Source organism: Ascaphus truei, chromosome 7 (assembly GCF_040206685.1).
Source record: "Ascaphus truei isolate aAscTru1 chromosome 7, aAscTru1.hap1, whole genome shotgun sequence".
Taxonomy (NCBI): Eukaryota; Metazoa; Chordata; class Amphibia; order Anura; family Ascaphidae; genus Ascaphus; species Ascaphus truei.
The window spans coordinates 28,435,149-28,457,146 of record NC_134489.1 but is presented as its reverse complement, the minus strand read 5'-3'; the positions used below and the strand labels follow the sequence as shown (position 1 = coordinate 28,457,146).

Here is a 21,998-nt window from a genome sequence, read left to right as displayed (position 1 = left end):
CAATAAAAACAAATAGAAAAAATTACAATCAATTCAAAACAAGCATTTGCCAAAAAAAGCAATTGGCTGTCACTGTATTTATCTGTACCCTGGGCATAGATTAATACATTATCAGTCAATGGTCAATCACAAGCATATAAATAAATACAATGAAAAAACCTGGAAAAAAAGACATTTACATACATTCAATATTTTACTTACCTTTAGAAGTCTTCACCCTCCGAATCCCAATGTATCTGGAATCTCTCGTACTGCGACGTCATCACCCGAATCCAACTTTGTGATATCGGATCATGTGCACATGAACGGGAAAAATGTGACGGGTTGCATTGCGCGATTTTTAAGACACGATAACTCGCGGTCGCCGACTTGTGTTTCTGGCCGGTATTGCAGAAAACGCTAAATTTCCTTTTTCTGCCCGCTTTTAAATTATGGGCAAACTGCGGGGAAAATTACTACTCACAGTAGTGCGAGACGGGAGGCCATACGGGGAGAAATACAAAAGTTCGACCGAAACCAGAACTGCATCTTATTATCAGCAGCAATAATTAAGTTCTTACATATTAATGGGCCGTGCTGAGCGTTTGTATCTAAATACACAAACACAAATATGCAGTCATTTCTATAGCACTCAGGATACCAAATAAGTAAAAACAGCTTTATTACAAAAATATTTGATAAAATCGGGCCTTGGAATAAGGCTGGTTGCCGACTTGCTGAAAAATGGAGAGATCCTAACCTTCAAAGAAGTACGAGACAAATACCAATCACAATATCTCCCTCTATTGAAATACCTACAAATTAGACATTTCCTGCTTTCCCTAACTCAGAACTCCAAATTTCCCCCACCCACAAGATTCGAAACGCTATGCAGTAAAGGAAGGTACCAAAGAGGCCTAATCTCTGAGATCTATAGGGGGATAGAGTCAGCATCAGAATCCCCGACCCACCAATACATGCAAAAATGGTCTGCGGACCTAAACATACAAATTGACAAAGAGGAGTGGGAGGATATCTGGGAGATGGCGGCAAAAACCTCAATCTGCACAGTAACAAAAGAGAATATCTACAAAATTTTATTCCAATGGTACCTGACCCCGACTAGACTGAGCCAGATCTTCCCTGGCACACCAGACTTGTGCTGGAGGGGATGTGGTCAAAAGGGAGACATGGCCCATATTTGGTGGTCATGTCCAGAGATCCAGAGGTTCTGGGAAAAGATTCAGACGCTTCTCTACGAGACGACGGGGATCCTTCTCCCCCTAGATCCGCTGTCTCTGGTGCTGAGTAAGCCATTCGACGACCTACCCCCACCAATGAGTAGACTGGTCTCTGCAATTTTGACGGCAGCCCGGTGCTCAATAGCAGCAGCCTGGAAGCAAATCAAAGCTCCGGCAAGAAACACGGTCATTAGGCGTGTTGACAAGGTAATGTCAATGGAAAAACTAACTGCCATGATACACAAAAAAATGCCGCAGTTCTGGAACACATGGGACCCATGGATAGGCCCCCAAGGCCTGGGATAAAGCGAAAACTGGATGGAGGACACGAGTTCAGAACCCAAATGTAGGTGGAGTGGATGAGCCACGAGTGATCCCCCCTCCTCCCCCCCTCCCTCCCCAACCCCCCCTCTGTTTGTCTACCCCCCCTCAGCCCCCACCCCTCACATTTTCCCCTCCTCTCTACCCATACCCTCAACTATTAAAAAATATGTTGGCCAGTTCTCTCACAGTACAAGCAAAGTTAAAAAGATATATGTTGTTGACCATATTGTACCCATATCTGTAAATGTCAATGCCAATAAAAAAGATTGATACAAAAAAAAATATTTGATAAAATCACCAGCTTAGATTAAAGCTGCAGTTCAGTCAATATCCTGCATGTGTGTTTTTTTTTAATAAATCAGTTCTGTAGTAAGAAAGAATACTTTTAGCATTTTAAAACAACTTTTAAAGACCAATTTTCTTGAATTCTATTTTAACTGCCATTTGCTAAGGCACTGCCCCCTCATTTCCTGTCACACGCCCTGGCACACCCCTTTGTCAGCCCTGCCCTCACTCTAGCACATGTCAATGCAGGATTGCTCATGAATATTCATGAGCTTCCACTGACAGACAAGCAGAATATAAACAGATCCCTTCACTAATTATGTCACCAAATTTCGATCTATCAATACATGGAGAACGAATTGACCTGCAGCTATACAGTTCTTTAGGTAATTAGAGATTGCACACATAAAACTATTGAAGTAAAAAAATAAATTAAAAAAATAAAAGACTGAACTGCAGCTTTAAGAAATAAGGCCCATATTTGCTAAGCAGTGTCCTGCTATAAGGTACCTTTCGGTGCTGGAAGAACCCGTACAGACTACTCAGGCAATAATATTACGTGTGCGGTGTATGCGAATGTCAGCTAACACTGGGTTGCCGTTTCTGACACTGAAGAATTAGACCAACAGCAGAGTTTTTCATAAGTGTAATAATGTGGCCAGAGATGCTGAGGTCCCTCTACTTTTAGACGCCTGTGACCTGTTGTCTTTTAAAGTGCATCACAATCTGCAACAAAACTACTCTGTTGACAGGACCTACACAACTACTAGGACTTTGCATTGAATAAAGAATGCGCTGCGTATTAAGTATCAAGTGTATAACCCCTTCATGCCTATATATTCATGACTGATTTCTGTAGTACATATTTCATTACATTCCTACACATTACAGGCAGGAGAAGTTTCATTACCTGCTGGTCTGTGTTGGAAAGATCAGATATAACGTCCCAATACTAACTACGCGTTGTTTTGCCATAAGACATCTTCCGATGCCTGTAACCTTCTGGTCCATTCAAGTGAATTGTCCTTAAGGTTTCTTTCGGAGCTGGAAGAAGTCTTATGGAATAATACTGCTTAGTAAATATGGCCCATAATCTTAAATACTATTCCAGACTTGTAATGCCCGCCTGCTATTTTACACTGTATCCCACGTGTGTCACACTGTATCCCACGTGTGTCACACTGTATCCCACGTGTGTCACACTGTATCCCACGTGTGTCACACTGTATCCCACGTGTGTCACACTGTATCCCACGTGTGTCACACTGTATCCCACGTGTGTCACACTGTATCCCACGTGTGTCACACTGTATCCCACATGTGTCACACTGTATCCCACATGTGTCACACTGTATCCCACATGTGTCACACTGTATCCCACATGTGTCACATTGTATCCCACATGTGTCGCACTGTATCCCACATGTCACACTGTATCCCACATGTGTCACACTGTATCCCACATGTCACACTGTATCCCACATGTCACACTGTATCCCACATTTGTCACACTGTATCCTACATGTGTCACACTGTATCCCACATGTGTCACACTGTATCCTACATGTGTCACACTGTATCCCACATGTGTCACACTGTATCCCACATGTCACACTGTATCCCACATGTGTCGCACTGTATCCCACATGTCACACTGTATCCCACATGTGTCACACTGTATCCCACATGTGTCACACTGTATCCCACATGTGTCACACTGTATCCCACATGTGTCACACTGTATCCTACATGTGTCACACTGTATCCCACATGTGTCACACTGTATCCCACATGTCACACTGTATCCCACATGTGTCGCACTGTATCCCACATGTGTCGCACTGTATCCCACATGTCACACTGTATCCCACATGTGTCACACTGTATCCCACATGTGTCACACTGTATCCCACATGTGTCACACTGTATCCTACATGTGTCACACTGTATCCCACATGTGTCACACTGTATCCCACATGTCACACTGTATCCCACATGTGTCACACTGTATCCCACATGTTTCACACTGTATCCCACATGTGTCACACTGTATCCCACGTGTCACACTGTATCCCACATGTGTCGCAATAAATCCATCAACATCACAGTCAAACTAATTCCAGTCACATGCAGCTCTCCATGTATTATACAATACATGTATAATTGCTGCCTACATAATAATGTGTAGCTGTTATCACACAATGTATATTTCATATATGTTACCTTGAATTTCGCAACAATACAGCCCATGGTGAGTTGAGTTACCTGCACGTACTATACAGGCGGGGTGTGTAACTTCTTCATGCCTATCTTCTAATGACCGGCGTCTTCTCAATTAGAAAAGTAGCAGGGAGAATATCTGTGACCCCCAGAGGGGTCAGTACTGTGTCTATCTCAGCAGGTCTGGTGCATTGTAAGATTGTGTGTTTCTGTGGTCACATTATATGAAAATATTACAAGCAAAGGTTTCAATTATTTGTCTTTCAAATTAAACGACAACATAAATATAATGTGTGATTTTCTTTGGTCAGTGCTCTTATCTTTCTCACACAAACTACAGAGTCACTTATATGTGAGATAACAGGAGGGGTGACGCTGCGGCTTCCTATTGGACAGACATTCCCATAAAGTAACACTGATAACTAAACCGGGAGGTTGCCGGAGTTAAATAATGCGGCTCGGCTTCGGAGGACCCCCCGTGCCAACCCTGAAAAATAAATAATTACATTGCTGCTTTAAGTGCCACTGGACCCCAAGCAGTTTTGGGTCATGTGATCACTCCTCATCACAGGTGCCCCTGGTATTCTGAAGCCTATTATGTCATAAGCAGTGTAACCATTAATATAGACACAATGACTAATTCACAATATTGCTAAATCATTTTCAGTATCATAGGGGGCTATGCACTAAGCAGTGATAACTGCTTTTAAGTGAGATAAATGGTTTTTAAGACCAATACTGCCTGATGCGCGATTCACTAAGCAGTGATAACAGCGCTTTATCTGCCTTAAAAGGCATTTTTTCACCCAAAAAAAACTTGGAAAAGAAACTCGTCCGATCCGGCAAAAAAGGCAAATGCTCAGTGCCAGTGCCAGTGCCAGTGCAGTGCCAGTGCCAGTGCCATTCACTAAGCAGTGATAAGTGAATCATACTTGAAAAGCACGCCACATTTTTGCACCAGCTAAAGGCATATACATTTGCAATCAATGGTCAATTCAAAAAAATTACATCAGAATAAAAATACAATGAAAAAACCTGTAAAAGAAAATTAACATGCATTCAATTTGTTTCCTTACCTTTAGATATCTTTACCCTCAGATTCCTGGGGTCTCAGAAAGCTCTTGAGCCAATCCATGATCCCAAACAGAAACGGGCCACTGGTAAAAAAAATCCAAAATCCTTTTCTTCTTTCTTTATCTTCATCTGTTAACTATAATCCATTTTGGGGTTCTTCTTCTTCTTCTTCTTCTTGTTCTTCTTGTTCTTGTTCTTCTTCTGTATCTTCTTCTGTATCTTCTTGCTCTTCATCTGTATCTTCTTGCTCTTCATCTGTATCTTCTTGCTCTTCATCTGTATCTTCTTGCTCTTCTTCTTCATCTGTATCTTCTTGCTCTTCTTCTTCATCTGTATCTTCTTGCTCTTCTTCTTCATCTGTATGTTCTTGCTCTTCTTCATCTGTACAGTATCTTCTTCTTCATCCATCTTCATCATCACCCGGAACGCATTGTGATCCTATTGGTGAAGGAGATCCTCCCTCCACGGCTCCTTGCCATCAAATGTGGCTGTACAAGCTTTTATAGGCCTGTGACGTCACATTTGAGTGCAGATGGTTAACACGCCATCTGATTGGCCCGTGAAAACCATGTGCCTTATTTTTGTCACAAATCCAACATGGCTGCCGTCACATGGTACTTCAGTCAATCAGATTGTGAGAACTATATCACCAATCTGATTGATTGTAGTAGACCCTGTGACAGAGTAATTTTTGGTAAAGGATGTGACGTCAAACAACGGGAGTCACATGGTCTACTACAACCAATCAGATTGGGGATATACATCTCCCAATCGGATTGGCTGAAGTACCATGTGACGGCAGCCAGGTTGCTTTTTGTGACATCATGTTAAAGGGGAAGGAAGCACAGCCATTCTGATTGGCTGGCTTCACTCCCTTTACATGATATCACACAAAAAACATTTGCACTCAAATGTGACGTCACAGGCCTATAAAGGACTCATTTGACGGCAAGAAGCCGAGGAGGGAGGACCTCCTCCACCAATAGGATTACAATGCGTTCCGGATGAAGATGGATGAAGAAGAAGATAAAAATGAAGAAGAACAAGAAGATACAGAAGAAGAAGAAGCTACAGTAGAAGACCCCAAAAGACCCCAAAATGGATTACAGATAACAGATGAAGATAAAGAAAGAGGAAAATGACTTTGGATTTTTTTTACCTGAGGCCCGTTGCTGTTTGGGATCGTGTATTGGTCGATAGCTTCTGGAAACCCCAGGAATCGGAGGGTGAAGACATCTAAAGGTAAGGAAAAAAATTGAATGTATGTTATTTTTCTTTTACAGGTTTTTTCATTGTATTTTTATTGGTATTGGATTATCTGGATAGAGCTCCACGGGGACTACAGCCCCCAAAATGCACAGGGTAAGGCATCACATGGTGTGAACCAGCCAATAGGGCTGTAGCATTCCCCTGCTAAGGGAAAGAGATACTTTTAGTGCACTGGGAGCACGCCAGTCGGAGCTGGGACGAGGATGGGATAGAGTGTGTAGGTGCAGGGTGTCTTTGACCCCTGCATTAGTCCAGAGCCCACCGTAGGCCCCAGCTAGGCCCCGACTCCCTGTGCTAGTTTGTGGTTGCTGCAGGGACCCCCATAGATAGGGACCTTGCCCGGTAGCACAAGTGTGAAGGGAACTGCCAGGATGCAGCTGCAACCTGGCCCTGGGTGGTCCAGGACTGGATTACTCCTACGAGAGAGAGAGTGACTTTCTTCATGGTGGAACCATCCTCGCGGGATACCATCCCACGTAGAGGCGAAGGCTGCGCAGACATCTTTGTAGAAACAAAGCAGTGGTTATAATAGGTTATGTGGTGTTATTTGGGGAAACAATGTTATTGTATAGTTATTGCTAAGGTTTACAAGTGGAAAGAACTCTTTGTATCATGATATCTCCTGAACTTTGGCCTGGTTTTCTCTTCACACCCTTGAGGTCACATTTATGGGTTATACTTTACCAATCCTGATTTCACAGTTTCAAGAAAGAATATAAACCATGACTAACGTAACAATGGAAAACATTTTTAATAACAGCTGCAGGTATGTAGGTCTAATAACCATCATGTCACACATTAGAAATTTGGCAACCTGACTCTCGGGCAGTAAAAGCCGTGGTATATCCTAAGATCTCTCATTCTGGCTGCTGATTGGCTACTGTTTGGCCCCATCGCTGAATATAAGGGGCACACCAGGTTGGACATAACACCAAGCTCCAGAGAGAGAAGATCAGAGATCCCTCACACCTGTGCAAGACAAAGATATTCAGAGATACTTATATACCACACTCTATGATGGATGTGAGAATATACATCCCTCTTCTGGCCTGTCTGCTGGGACCTGTCATGGGTTTACCTTTACAGGTGAGTGACTGAAAAACTATCTGTATAACTATCTGTATATGGACAGTATCAACCTACAGAACATATTATGTGGGCATGTTACCTGTGTATTGAGAATTTGTTCCTCTTTTTCAGCATGTTACCTAATACATATATTTTTTATTATGAATTATTATACATTTAATCTATATACAATCATATGGTAACATAAAAACATTTCATTGCAGGTTTTCTTTAGGGAACTTGAAGAAAGTGGTAAGTTAAACATACAGTATATAACTAAAATGAAAATCATCAATTATCAGTTGTTATTTGATATATACTGTACAGTACAGTATATATCAAATATATCCTTCCGGTAACACTCCACACACTTCAAGCAAACAAACAATTACCACAATTACCTTTAGAAAGTGATGCAAACAGACACAAAAAATGAATGTGCCCGTTAGACTCTTATTTGCCACACATAGGAGGGAGGTGTGTGTCGTACTTGGGTTATTATAGTGATGTTAGGGTGGCATAAACTGTTTTATCAGATCAGCATATTGTTTATATTAGTAGTTCTAATGCAAGGTGGGGAATACAACTAAATGGAAGAATAACTAATTATTCTAAATAATTGGGCAGGTATAATTATCAATGGGATGTTCCAGCGCCATGATTTACATAACAAGAGAAACACATCTTGGGATCTATTTACTATAGTGTCTGGGCTGCAAAACAGGGGCCAAACCAGTGGGGAAAAGCCTCATATTTATGAAAGAGAAGGAATCCCATTGAAAACAACTGAAGATTTTCCTTTGATAATTCTGGTGCAGTTTTTGCACTAGTTCTGCCTGAGTTTTGCAGCTGGAGCACGTTAGTGAATAAACCCCTTGAGTCTTCTCTAATTCCACATAACCCTCCTGCAGTTTATTCCTAGTTATCCTTTGGCTTTAACATGGATATAGAGGGAGGAGCATCTTCATTAGATGCAGCTACAGTTGCCAACCAGATGCTGAAAAATTATGTAGTTAAAAAATATTACTGTTAATATAAATAAATCGAGTCCCTGTTACACAATGTGTGTGTGTGTGTGTGTGTGTGTGTGTGTGTGTGTGTGTGTCATTTTCAACAGGAGTTAATGAAATGATAGAGCCCAAGGACGTCTTCAGCAGGATTTTACAATCAAATCAAGGTAACGTCAAAGGAATAATCTCTAAAAGCATGTGCTCCCAGTAGTGATTTCTATATTCAGTTCAGAAAGCAAGTGCTATGGCCACAAATAAGACAGTCAAAGCAGCCAATACATTCAACCTAAATACACCAGTCCACAGGGATTTCATATATCACCTTACAGTTACAGTTATAGAGATGTTAACACAATGAATGACGGTCATCATAGACCTCCAATTAGTGACTGCTCATGAGTTTCTCCTAATTACATTCACTGCTATACATATTGCTCCACAAGTCAGACCACGAGGTTTAGATGAGCCTGAAATGTTCTGATGTTGTAAGTGATTCACACTATTAAATTTATTAGGAGAGACATGTTTTGGAATAACATGTTTACCAGTGAAATGTAATAAAGACCAAAAGTTTGTATTTAGAAAAACAGAAAATCTTTATTAGTATATGGTGTGAGATGCAAATAACTCCCTGAAGGCTTCAGAGTTTATACAGAATCCTAGTGTGTGCTTCAAGGAGCAGGGATCTCTCTGCAGATCTAACACTATACAGATTGGAAAATGTACAGGGATCCCATTACAAGCCTCTGATAACCCAGGGCCCATGTCTTAAATCCCCATCTCTATTATAGGAATCTTTAATTGTCCTTAATAACGTGATATATGGACCTAGTAAACCCTTTAATGAAACAGGGTCATATTGTGAAGGAAATTAGGAAAATAGAAACTTTTATTCTTTGGCTTTCTGCGCTGTTAAATGCACTAAATGGAATTTTGATGATTTCCTTTTCCATCCTTAATCCAGACAGCGAGAAGCTTTTGCTCGAAGGGGACATTGCAATTAAACCTGGTCGCAGCGCCAAAAAATGTGATGACTGCAGGTGGGACAAATCCAGCAATGGAAATGTCATTGTGCCATACATCATGTCTTCTGGTTACAGTGAGTATCCATCTCTTCTATTGTGGGGTCTCCATTCTTTATTAGTAGATCTTCATTTCTTGTCTCCAACTGTACTTATTGTTAATGGTTTCCTCTTCGTATCTCTTTTCTCCCAGATGACGCGGAAGTTTCCTTGATACGTGCATCCATGCAGGAGTTTGAAACTGTGACCTGTGTGCGCTTTGTACCTCACACAACAGAGGAGAATGCCATCAACATTGTATCTGCAGATGGGTATGTTCTAATGTTAGGGCGGGGATACTTCTGTATATGAACGGTAGGACTGATCAATATCTTGCTTCAGGTTTCTGAATTGCACAAAGTATCCAGTTTTATACCTGATCTAAATTAGCAGCAAAAACTTCCAGACCTCTTTTTTTGGAAGTGGCAATGTGTGTCCCCCTGGTCATGATAAATGGGGTGAGAGATCAGGAGCCTCAGATTGACCTTTTGCATGGAATACTGAGCAAGGAACCTTTACTTGCTCTATCTAACTATCAATGTAGGCAACACAGTAACCATACGTTTGGTAGTTGTGAATTTGAAGTTGGGGTAGGAACCTGGCAGTCAGCAGACTCATCTGTCATATGGAGGCTCTTCACATTGGAGGGGCTGGATTAACACAGCAGTTATTATAATGGCTTCAATGAACATGTAAGAAGTTATACATGTTTTACCCCCCCCCCTAACCCTCCCCCCGAGAAGATACAGAGGCCCCGCACGCTTCCCCACAGCAATGAAACTAATTGTCAGGGAGAGAGCGGGGCCTCTGTAACAGAGAAGCCGTCCAACATGATGTTGCGTCTTCGTCATGTGACACAGTGGCGTCCCAACGTTGCCCGGGGTCCCTTTAAAGAGTAGTTATGCTACTGATTTCTATGACACCTGCGTTAAGAATACAGGGACCTCAAATGTGCCAGAAGTGACCTCTTACACACAGTCCAACATTATGTCCTAACCTGTCATATATACAAATATTCTCCATATGAGGATCTCAGAATAGTTTTTGCAAAAATAAATGTGATTTAATGGTAAAGGAAAAATGGGAAAGAATCAGGTTTCATTAACAATGCATTTTGTTATAAAATGTAAGTTGTGTATGAAATCGAACCTTATGTATTTTATTCTTCCATTTGCCATACTGTATATTTTTTCCAGGTGCTGGTCCTTCATAGGAAAGACAGGTGGTATTCAGGATGTGTCCCTAGGAGGTGGCTGCATGTATAAAGGAAGTATCCAACATGAGATAAACCATGCTCTTGGATTTATCCACGAACACAGTAGAAGTGACCGGGATGACTATGTCACTATCATGGGACAATACATCTCACCAGGTAAGCTGCAGAACGTGTGTATTTTATCTTTGTGCTGAAAGTTACTATATTTAAAGATTTGGGCCTTTGATTACTAAGCAGTGCTATTCCATGAGACAGCTTCTGGTGCTTGAAGACACCTTATGGCCCATCCAAGTTAAAGGATCAGAAGGTGTCTTCCGACACAGGAAGGTGTATTATGGAATAGCACTCAGGAAATATGACCCTAGAGTATGTACAGTATCAGTTAACATAGACACAATAGATAGTTTTTAACCATGTTTAAGAAACCATAAATATAAATGTATTTGCTTTTTCAACCCTTCATAGGAGATCTCAACAACTTTAGGATATATGACTCTAATAATCTGGGACTGGAATATGACTATGAGTCTGTAATGCACTATCCAAGGTAAAACCTCACACACTCTAGTCAGCTGTGAAATATTTGTCTGATTTTTGTAACCTGTGTGTGTATGTGATCACTTAAAGAATGTTATTTCTGAACTTTTCTGTGCCTTCCCATCACATCACTGTACCAATAAGTTATTCATTTCAAGTTGGTACTTTACCATATCCCAGTTGGTTTGGTTAACATTACATTGCTCCGCAGAACCACATACAGATCAATATATTCTCACACAATTTCTTTGTCCCAGGGATGCATTCAGTAATACATCTGGAAAAGATACCATAGTACCCAAGCCTGATCCATCAGTACAAATTGGACAGGAATATGGACTGAGCTCGCTGGACATCTCTAAAATTAACAAGCTGTATCAGTGTGGTAAGGATTCCTTGAGCTGTGTGTTAGATACTGAGATTGTGTAGAAGGAATCATAAATACTGAGCCTTATTTTTAATTAAAGTTATGACTATTTTATTTCTTGATTCTGATGGAATTTGAAGTAGGAAGAATGATTAAAGAGATCAAAGTGTGAGAACATTTATGAGCGATGTACTTTTGCTAATATTACAATTCCTGGCTACCTCCCTTCAGATATCTGTAGTTCTTTGCTCCATCATCCCAGTGGAAATGTGATCTCAGCCAATTACCCATCTGCATACCCGAATAATGCCAACTGTGTCTGGCTGATACGGACCCCATATGATCAGGTAACTTATCCATGGGATAAATGCAAAATCTGAGGCACAAACAATGCATCTTATGTATCATAGTAAAACATGGCCCATTTAAAGCAATACTAAATTGATACAACTATAATGATCCAGAATTGCTCTACTTTTGCCTTCACCTACAGTCCAATAATTAATAAGCTTTGCAATGCCGTTGAACACCTCACAGTGCTATAAAACACTTTTCAAGTGAATGGGCTTTAAGGTGTCTTAATAAATATGGGGCGTAATGTAATATATTATATAAAATGATACAAATTGTCTGTTTACTTTGTGCTTCTTATATACACAAAGTTGCTTCCATAAGAACACGTGTTAAGTTAAAGTTATGGTAATGTCCAATTATGGTTCATTGACTCAACTAATTTTCCCTCACCCTGTATCTCAAATGATTTCCCAAACTGTAACTTTACGTTTAACCAAAGTGAGTCAATAATGGTACTGTACGTACCAAATAATATTAGGAGGGCCGTGACCCTTATCTGAAGTTTAAAATTTCCTGCTTTAATTGCAAACCATAATACTACCATCCCGTAGCTTTTTTTATCCCCTACACTGCAATGGGATTCTGAGTTAATTATTACAATAAATATAAAGTCAACTTCACTTGATAGAGAGGTTAACATTCTGCTTGTTTACTCATATAAATCAAGTGCTTTAAAAACCACATTGAATTCCTATGTGATTCATATTTCCAGGTTTCCTTGAAGTTTGACGCCTTTGATGTGCAGTCTTCTCCAAAATGTGTCTCTGACTACATTAAGATTTATGATGGAGCAAGTAAGACATCCCCTGTGTTACTGGACAGGACTTGTGGGGCTGCAAAGATCCCCCAACTAATCTCCTCCACAAACCTGATGCTGATTGAGTTTGTCAGTGATGGGGCAGTTACAGCGACTGGCTTCAAAGCTACATATAACACAGGTACATTTAAGTGATCATGATCACTCTCCTACAGTCTCTGTATGTTCTTCCTATTTACCACTTAGATTGCAAGCTCTTTGGGGCAAGGACTCCTATTCCTAATGTTACTCTCATGTCTGAAGTGCTTATTCCCATTATGTTATATTATTATGTCATGTGTATTACTGCTGTGAAGCGCTATGTACATAGATTGCGTCTATATAAATAAAGACATACATACATACATGCATACATACATACATACATACATACATACATATATACATGCTTGCATGCAGCCTTAAAGTTTATAGAAATGATGACCACTGACCTCCTGTTCTACATAATATCTCTGTCCTGCCTGATCTTGGCCACTGACACTTACAATATGTTTCACTAGCAAGATTTATAGGATTAAAGGGGCATATATATAGGGGGATAGTTGCAAAGGCTCTAAAATTAAATTATACTGTCTTTGGTACAGGGATTTATTGTATCTGTAATTGTGTATTCAATGTTCTGCACAATTGAAGTCAGGCTTACAGGTCTGTAATTTCCCGGTTGTGATCTAGCTCCCTTTTTAAATATAGGCACCACATCTGCTTTACGGCAATCTTGTGGTACTGAGCCTGTGGAAATGGAGTCCTTGAATATTAAATATAATGGTTTGGCTATTACTGAGCTTAACTCCTTGAGAACTCTTGGATGTATGCCATCGGGGTCAGGTGCCTTATTTACTTTAATTTTTTCAAGTCGCTTATGAACTTCTTCCTCAGTTAACCAATTGTTCATTAATATGGAGGTTGTGGCTTCCTCCTGCGGCACTACTATTGAACTTGATTCTTCCCTGGTAAACACAGAGGCAAATAATTTGTTTAATACCTCAGCTTTTTCCTTATCTCCAATAATCTGCCTACCCATTTCACACTGAAAGTATATTTTTCTTTTCTCATTTTTTTGTTATTAAGGTACTTAAAGAACTTTTTAGGGTTGACCTTACTTTCTATTGCAATCCTTTTTTCATTATCCATTTTTGCTAATTTGATTGCCCTTTTGAAATTGTTGTTACATTCCTTATAATTCTGATACGATGTCTCCGTCCCTTCTGACTTAAAGAATCTAAACGCCTTCCTCTTCTTCTTGTCCATTTCCTCCCCTACCTGTTTATTTAGCCACATTGGTTTTGACTTATTTATTTTATACTTATTACCCAAGGGTGGGAGAAGAGTGGGAGGAGGAGGAGGAGGAGGGGGGCATGTGGGTGGAGGAATGTACCTGGCCAACTGTGGGCTCTTCTTCCCAACTAATAGAATGGGCCTAAGGTCATCCAACTCTACAATGCCTCCCCTCCCACTTAAACACTTTTGTGGTTTTGGATTGGAGGTCATTGCAGTTAAATGGATTTATTTCCTAATAATCTTAATTTTCATACATATGTACAGAGAATGTCTGGTGTGACAAGGGCTGGCGCCATGGTACCGTGCGGAGGCGTGCACATAGAAGCGGGAGGGGACGCGTGCTGCGCAAGCCAGTCAATTCACTTATTGAATTTGTATTTCCTCCCAGAAAGATGTGGTGGGACATTCTACACCCCATCAAGGAACTTCACCTCTCCTGGATACCCTATTGCATACTACGATAACCTGGATTGCTTCTTCAATATCACTGCTCCTGCTGGATACAAGGTGAGCAGTGATTGCACCAATGGGTACAGTAGTAAAGGGAGCCCTGAATTCTAATGATATGTATATGGATATATACAGCAACTTTAAGGCACTCATTAAGATAACATTGTTTTATAGGTTATTTGTATTGTATTGTATGTCTTTATTTATATAGCGCCATTAATGTACATAGCGCTTCACAGTAGTAATACATGTGATAATCAAATAAATAACAGATAATATAAATAACAGATCATGGGAATAAGTGCTTTAGACATAAAAGTAACATTAAGGTAGAGGAGTCCCTGCCCCGAGGAGCTTACAGTCTAATTGGTATGTAGGAGGAACGTACAGAGACAGTAGGAGGGCATTTTGGTAAGTGCTTCTGCAGGGGGCCAAGCTTTATGTATCGTGTGTCTAGTAATATCTACGGTGCTACTCATATGCTTCTTTAAGCAAGTGTGTCTTAAGGTGGGTCTTAAAGGTGGATAGAGAGGGTGCTAGTCGGGTATTGAGGGGAAGGGAATTCCAGAGGTGTGGGGCAGTCAGTGAGAAAGGTTTAAGGCGGGAGAGGGCTTTAGATACAAAGGGGGTAGAAAGAAGACATCCTTGAGCAGAATGCAAGAGTCCGGTTGGTGCATAGCGAGAAATTAGGGCTGAGATGTAAGGAGGAGCAGAAGAGTGTAAAGCTTTAAAAGTGAGGAGGAGAATTGAGTGTGATTTTAAAGGTATAATCTTATGTAGCTGGCCAAAAAATAACATTTTGTAAATAATGTAACAGTGTATTGGCTTTCCTAAGCAAATCTAAATATGCTGATATGGTTGTCTGGTTTGTGGCAAATAATTGAACGTTTTCTTTATTCCACCCAGTCTTTATGGATAAGGAGCCAATTGTCTTTATGAGCCAATAAAGATAAGGGGAAGAGAGGGGAAGGGGTGGGTGTAACGGGAAAGGGGGGGGGGAGGGGCTCTGATTGTGCAGCTATTGTTGAACACACAGTGATGACATCAAACAAATGGGAGTAGCCAGACCAAATCACTCCCCTCCCAAGTCTCAGCTCACCATGTTTCCTTAGACTGGCGCTGGCATTTGTACACGTTTAAAATGACCAAATAATGTCAGAATACCGTAGAATATATCACCACTTGTCACTGTTACTTTGGTTAGGTTGTTACTTCATGTTCATATTGATCTTTAACTCTGGAAACAATATTAACATTGTGTTCAGTCTCATTCTGTGGTATCATTTGCTGTGGAGTAATTTATTATAAACTCTACCCTAATCTGATTAAATAAGAGCAGGTCTCTGTGTTAATAACACACTTACCTGAATGGATCCAGCGCATGTTGATAACAATGTATTCTATGTATTTGTTACACACAGATCATATTAAATATAAGTGACTTCTTCCTGGAGAATGCAGCTAATTGCAGGTTTGACTACCTGTCTATTTTTGATGGTGACAACCCTGCGTCTCCTCTGCTGTTCCATTCCTGCGGTAATGTGGCAGTTCCCATCCAGGTGTCTACTGGGAACTCCATGCTGCTCTACTTACACAGTGATGGTGATAAGCAAGAGAGAGGATTCAAGGCTTCATACACCATAAGTAAGTATTCCTACCTTCTCTGACTTTCTAATGCAATGCATGCCCAGATATACATCAATGATGCTAAATACAGATGTAGCAAAGCTTAGTGTCCTCAATGCCGCTGTCACGTGACTGCAGTGGTTGTGACACCAAAGAATTAACGCTACGATTGAATAGTAGAGGTACTGCAATGTGGAGAAGCCCATTACAAAATAAAACAAAGAGAATATATTCTGGTGCTGCAAGTAATCACCTCCCAGCATCCAGGTGCATAACTCATTTTTTTTAAATCCGCAATATCACAGAAATAAAATGAGTAAGATATCAGGGGTAATGGATAAAGAATAGTTTTTTTTTTTAAAGAAATCGAAAGATTGCATTTCATCAAAAAATCCAAATTTCTCACCAAAAATCACAAGCAGCATTTGTTGGTACAGTCTTATTCATGTTCTTACATTTGATGCACATTTTCTCATTCTTTGTATGGGGTGCACCATGTTTATACATATGAATGCACTAAGAATTTCTTCCATATAATTGCATTTGTCTTTTATGTGAAGAAAAAAGTTGATGGACAATTCGATGCATTTCTGAGGCACAAAGTGGAGCAGGCTGGCAATGTTTTAAAAACGTATCCTGTGCACCAACAACATCCACACTCCATGTCCAACTCCACAGCCAGGGTCATTGTTTTCATAATAAACAAACATTTGATAGACATGCCACACACACATCAAAATCAGTTTTATACATGGACTCACAAAGTCGCATTCATTTATGACTCTGTGTGTCATATTTACAAACAAAAATTGCTTTTAACGACACTATACCTAGGTGCCATATTGTGCATTAAAAATTGTACCAAAATTTAGGGAGGTCTTCAGAATAATCCCATAATTATGTGTATTTACTTATAGCAATGATTGTATTATTATTAATAATAATGTTTGGGAACTAAGCTGTAATTAGTTGGACCCTATTATTAAATTTGTGGTACATACCTCTGTGTAGAAAGCAGATCTCACTATTAGATTACTTTAAACATATATCAATAATCATTGTGGAAAACATACACAAATATCCCAGGTACCTGACGAGATCTTTAAATGAAAGGATGTAACATGCCTGATTTGTAAAACCTACAGTATTATGACACTAACCCTAATTTATTTATATCTGCTGCAGAGCCTTTAAAAAGAAATTGAATAGACTGGATCAGTGATGCAGAATGAGGTGGCTGACATAATGCTGGTACCGTGGAATAAAAGACAAGAGATGAAGATGCATTAGACAATGCGGTGCCTCTTATTAATAGTATATATCAGTTTTGAAACAAAATCAGTTCATAATGTGTTCTCTATTACTCTGATGGATTCTCTAGTTGTATGTGTTGACCTATAAATTGTTTAAATAGGATAAATCATTAATCAAAATGTAATCAACTAACATCTGACCACCACACAAGCTCTTGAGACCTCACAAGTCTCTTGTTCTTTTATTGGAATCTAGAGAAAACTCATGTACTATCACAATAAACCTACAACTTTCGAGAGCCAGCATTGTTCCTGCAATTTGGCATTTAGCAAACTGTGCTTTTTTTTATTTAGTATTCCTAATATCATGACAACTTCATTACTTGTGTGATCCTATATATCATTTCCATTATGTGACATCATTGTATATACAGTATACAAAGATAAGTTAATGATAATAGATAATTAAGTCACAATGAAGTTGTGCTTATATGGCTCAATGGGAGAAATTCAAAGTGTGTAACAAAGAATGACGATCTTCTGCGTAGTGCAATTAGCTCATGTAATGTTCACTTGTGGAAGGAATAAACCGAACCTACAAGTCTCCTATTCTACTTAACCCTTACATGACCATACAAATGATAAATGATTCCATATGGTTAAAACCTCTTAATGTTCTACTTGATCAATATTACTGTTAAAAATAAAAGATTATCAAATGCTAAGTACTACTTTCTTTACTGCATTAACATCCCATACATTGTTTCTGGTCATTTTAGTTTTGCCGAGAAAAAGCCCAAGCTGTTTCAAAAAGTAAACATTCAGTAAACATTTTCCACGAGTAAATTTGGAGTGAAAAGTAAATTCTTAGGCCCGGGCCTTGGTGCCTTCGCCAGCACTGAGGTGTGCGGAAGCTGTGGGAAAGTGGGTGCTTTCCCTGGCCATGGTCGATGGGCCATGCCTGGCCGTGGGGGGGCGTGCTCTGGGGGCGTGCCTAGGGGGCATCACGGTGCTGGTTCCCCCTCATTGGGCAAACCGCTCACGTGACTGGCCTGTCGCACCAAGAAATCAGTTTGAACTGATTTCTTGCGCAACACTCGCCCCCTCCCGCTTCTGTGCGCATGCCTCCGCACAGTCTGCGGTACCATGGCACCAGCCCTTGTCACACCAGACATTCTCTGTACATATGTATGAAAATTAAGATTATTAGGAAATAAATCCATTTAACTGCAATGACCTCCAATCCAAAACCACCAAAGTGTTTAAGTGGGAGGGGAGGCATTGTAGAGTTGGATGACCTTAGGCCCATTCTATTAGTTGGGAAGAAGAGCCCACAGTTGGCCAGGCACATTCCTCCACCCACATGCTCCCCTCCTCCCACTCCCCGGTAAGGAGTTCTGCCGACAGCATATTGAATCAGACTTTTATAACTATCGCCCCATAGCCCTCCTTAATTCGGACTTAAAACTTTTCAGCAAAATTTTAGCAAACAGACTTTCCCCAATATTACCCAGTTTAATCCATATAGACCAGGTCGGGTTTGTCTCGGGAAGACAAGGCTCCGATAATACTAAAAAAATTATCAATTTTATAGACCATGTACACCTCTCAAGCACGAAGGCTATCCTGCTGAGTCTGGATGCTGAAAAAGCATCCGACAAGATAAGATGGGACTTTCTAGATCAAACACTGATTAAATTCGGATTTAGGGGCCAGTATTTAGAGGGGATCAGAGCTCTTTACAAAACTCCCACAGCTGTCGTGAAACTCCCAGGAGGAGACTCAAATCCCATAAAAATAAATAATGGTACCCGACAGGGATGTCCTCTATCTCCGCTTCTATTCACCCTCTCCATAGAACCCTTGGCAACTACAATCAGAGACGAAAAGAATGTTAAAAGAATTGAAATTGGAGAGACAGACTAAAAAATATCCCTTTTTGCTGACGACATTATCCTAACTCTAGCCAACCCCTTGACGTCCCTCCCGAACTTACATTCCCAACTAGACCAATTCAGTAAAATTTCGGAATATAAAATTAACACGGATAAGTCGGATGCACTGAATTTATCTTATCAGTACCCGAAGTTAAGCTGCTACAAGCAAACTTTAATTATAAATGGAGCTCGACAAAGATTAAATATCTGGGAATACAGATAGCAAGTGCATATAAAGCTCTATACCAACATAACAATCTCCCCCTTTTTGAAAATATAAAAAAAGATGTCCAGAGCTGGAACGAATTTCAGATATCTTGGCTGGGAAGAATAGCAACAGTTAAAATGAATATTCTGCCAAGACTCCTATATTATTTCCAGACTCTACCAATAGACGTCCCAATGTCCGAACTCAAAAACATTCAAAACAGCATTTTTCAATTTATCTGGAAAAATAAAAGACCAAGGGCTGCTAGATCAATTTTGCTAGCTCCTAAAGAATGTGGAGGCTTGGGAGTCCCGGATATCACTAAATACTACCTGGCAGCCCAACTAAAACAAGTAATAATGTGGAACAATGATCCAACTTCAAGTTGTTGGCTTGAGATTGAGTCTGCCTATGCGAGACCTCTTTCTCTTCCGGTCGCTCTTTGGGCTGAGGGAGGAAGAGAGACCGTCGCGGAAAAATTAAAACTGGGAGCAATGAGATGTACATGGAAGATATTGGCTAGAAACAAGGGGAAATATGATCTGGCATCCTCCCTTATATTATTAACCTCTATATTCAATAACCCTGAGTTTCTCCGAGGCTGTCTCCCAAGGGGACTCAGTAAATTCAAAGAGCTAAAGATGGTAATAGCCGATGACTTTGTTTCTAAAGGTAAGATCTTACCTCTTCCAGATTTAGAGAAAAAATATCAAATTACAAATCTACCAGTATTTGGCTTCCTACAAATTCGACATTATTTACAAACGGTCTCTAAGGATTCAACATTTTCGGTCCTAACAAAATTTTGGAGAATGTGCAGAAGAGGCTATTACTGTAAGGGACTGATTTCGGAGGTATATCTGGGCTTGGCGAGAACTTCAGCTCCCTCTGATCATAGTTATATGCTCAAATGGACAGAAGATTTAAATCTAGATTTAGATAGAGAGGACTGTGAGGATATTTGGGAAGCAGCCTCCAAAACATCAATTTGTACCACTATAAAAGAGAATATATACAAAATCTTATTTCACTGGTACCTAACCCCGAATAGGCTGAGCAAGATATTCCCCGGATCCTCAGATTTGTGCTGGAGAGGATGCGGACAAAGAGGAGATATGGCTCATATCTGGTGGAACTGTTCAAAAATTATGGGGTTCTGGATCATGATACAAATAATGGTACGAGAACACCTGATGGTGGACATAGCGGTAGACCCGCTGTCCATGATCCTAGCTAAACCAATAGAGGGCTTACAGCCGCAAGTGAGTAAAATGATAAACCATGTCCTCACAGCAGCCCGTTGCTCGATTGCTGCGGCCTGGAAAAAGATCAATGCTCCCTCCAAACAGACAGTATTAAGAAGAATTAGGGAAATCAGGATAATGGAACTCCTCTCGGCACAACTTAGCCAAAAGGTAGATAAATTCCACAAGACTTGGGAAATCTGGCCAGAAGATTAACAACCTAATGATCTGAGCCACCGCAAGTCAGGACTGACTACTCCCTCCCCCCCCTGTCTACCCTCCTCCCCTCTTGCCCTTACCCCTCTTTTTCTTCTCTCCTCTCCTTTATCCTTTGTCCTATCACAGAGGGATACACAAGGAAGCGGCTGCTTCCCCAATAAGTCTCGAAAGACTATTTTGGATCACAACAAAAGAAAGAAGATGCACAGGGGAAAAAAAAGTCAACAATGCATGTTAATGTTTAAATGCAATGTTTAATTTTAATCGAAGTGTAAGATTGTCAAAATGTATCTTGTATGTGAAAAGGCTTACTGTACGATATGAAAAGGCTTTCTGTACGATGTCTATCTCTAAAAAAAAACAATAAAAAGATTGAAACAAAAAAAAGTTATTGGGAAAATCTGTAGTATCTTGTATGAAGCTGTTGGTGCTTGGGACTAAAGGTTTGAGGATATTCTCCGCTTCGCCTGGCATTTGTTCATTGAGTGTATCCATACCTGTTATAATTGGTCTGCCGGCGTTTCCTCGTTTGTGGATTTTTGGACGCATGTAGAAGATCCCAACTCCTGGGTTGTCAGGTATTAATTGCCTCAATTGTCGTTGAAGGTGGTTAGGGAATATTTGATGAGATTCATGAGTTGCTTTGTATATTCCTTGGTTGGATCATGCGTCAGTTTCTTGACAACCCAGGAGTTGGGATCTTGGGATCAACCCTATAGAGGGTTGTGGGGAAAGGTGAAGTTTTGGCGTAAAAGGCCAACAGGGCACGGATATTACAGTTAATCCGTGGGGTCCCATCCGATGACATGATGACGCTGTATCTCAAGCTACGATAATGAAAAGCAGTGCCCCTTAAATTCTTGGAACTTCTCAATGATGTAAGGAATGAGGAGGAACAAGATGCGCTACTACCTCAATGTATGAAGCCGACACAGAGTACACCAATGGGGGTGTCCACTGG

The 21,998-nt window shown here is 40.3% G+C and overlaps 1 protein-coding gene across 3 annotated transcripts; it reads left to right on the top strand.

Moving 5' to 3' along the window:
* Positions 1-7,700: 7,700 nt before the first annotated feature.
* On the top strand, positions 7,701-18,166 carry LOC142498858 (embryonic protein UVS.2-like). 3 transcript variants are annotated; one of them, XM_075607462.1, is made up of 11 exons: positions 7,701-8,637; positions 9,435-9,569; positions 9,686-9,803; positions 10,728-10,903; positions 11,213-11,294; positions 11,542-11,669; positions 11,883-11,998; positions 12,718-12,943; positions 14,489-14,607; positions 15,972-16,194; positions 17,362-18,166. In XM_075607462.1, the coding sequence occupies exons 1-11, from the start codon at positions 8,589-8,591 to the stop codon at positions 17,379-17,381; spliced, it is 1,392 nt and encodes a 463-aa protein (XP_075463577.1). In that variant the 5' UTR covers positions 7,701-8,588; the 3' UTR covers positions 17,382-18,166. The 3 variants fall into 3 exon arrangements, with proteins under 3 accessions (XP_075463577.1, XP_075463578.1, XP_075463576.1); XM_075607461.1 differs by having other exon boundaries at positions 8,575-9,569; positions 17,362-18,165; XM_075607463.1 differs by lacking the exons at positions 14,489-14,607; positions 17,362-18,166 and having other exon boundaries at positions 8,573-9,569; positions 15,972-16,072.
* The last annotated feature ends 3,832 nt before the right edge of the window (positions 18,167-21,998 follow it).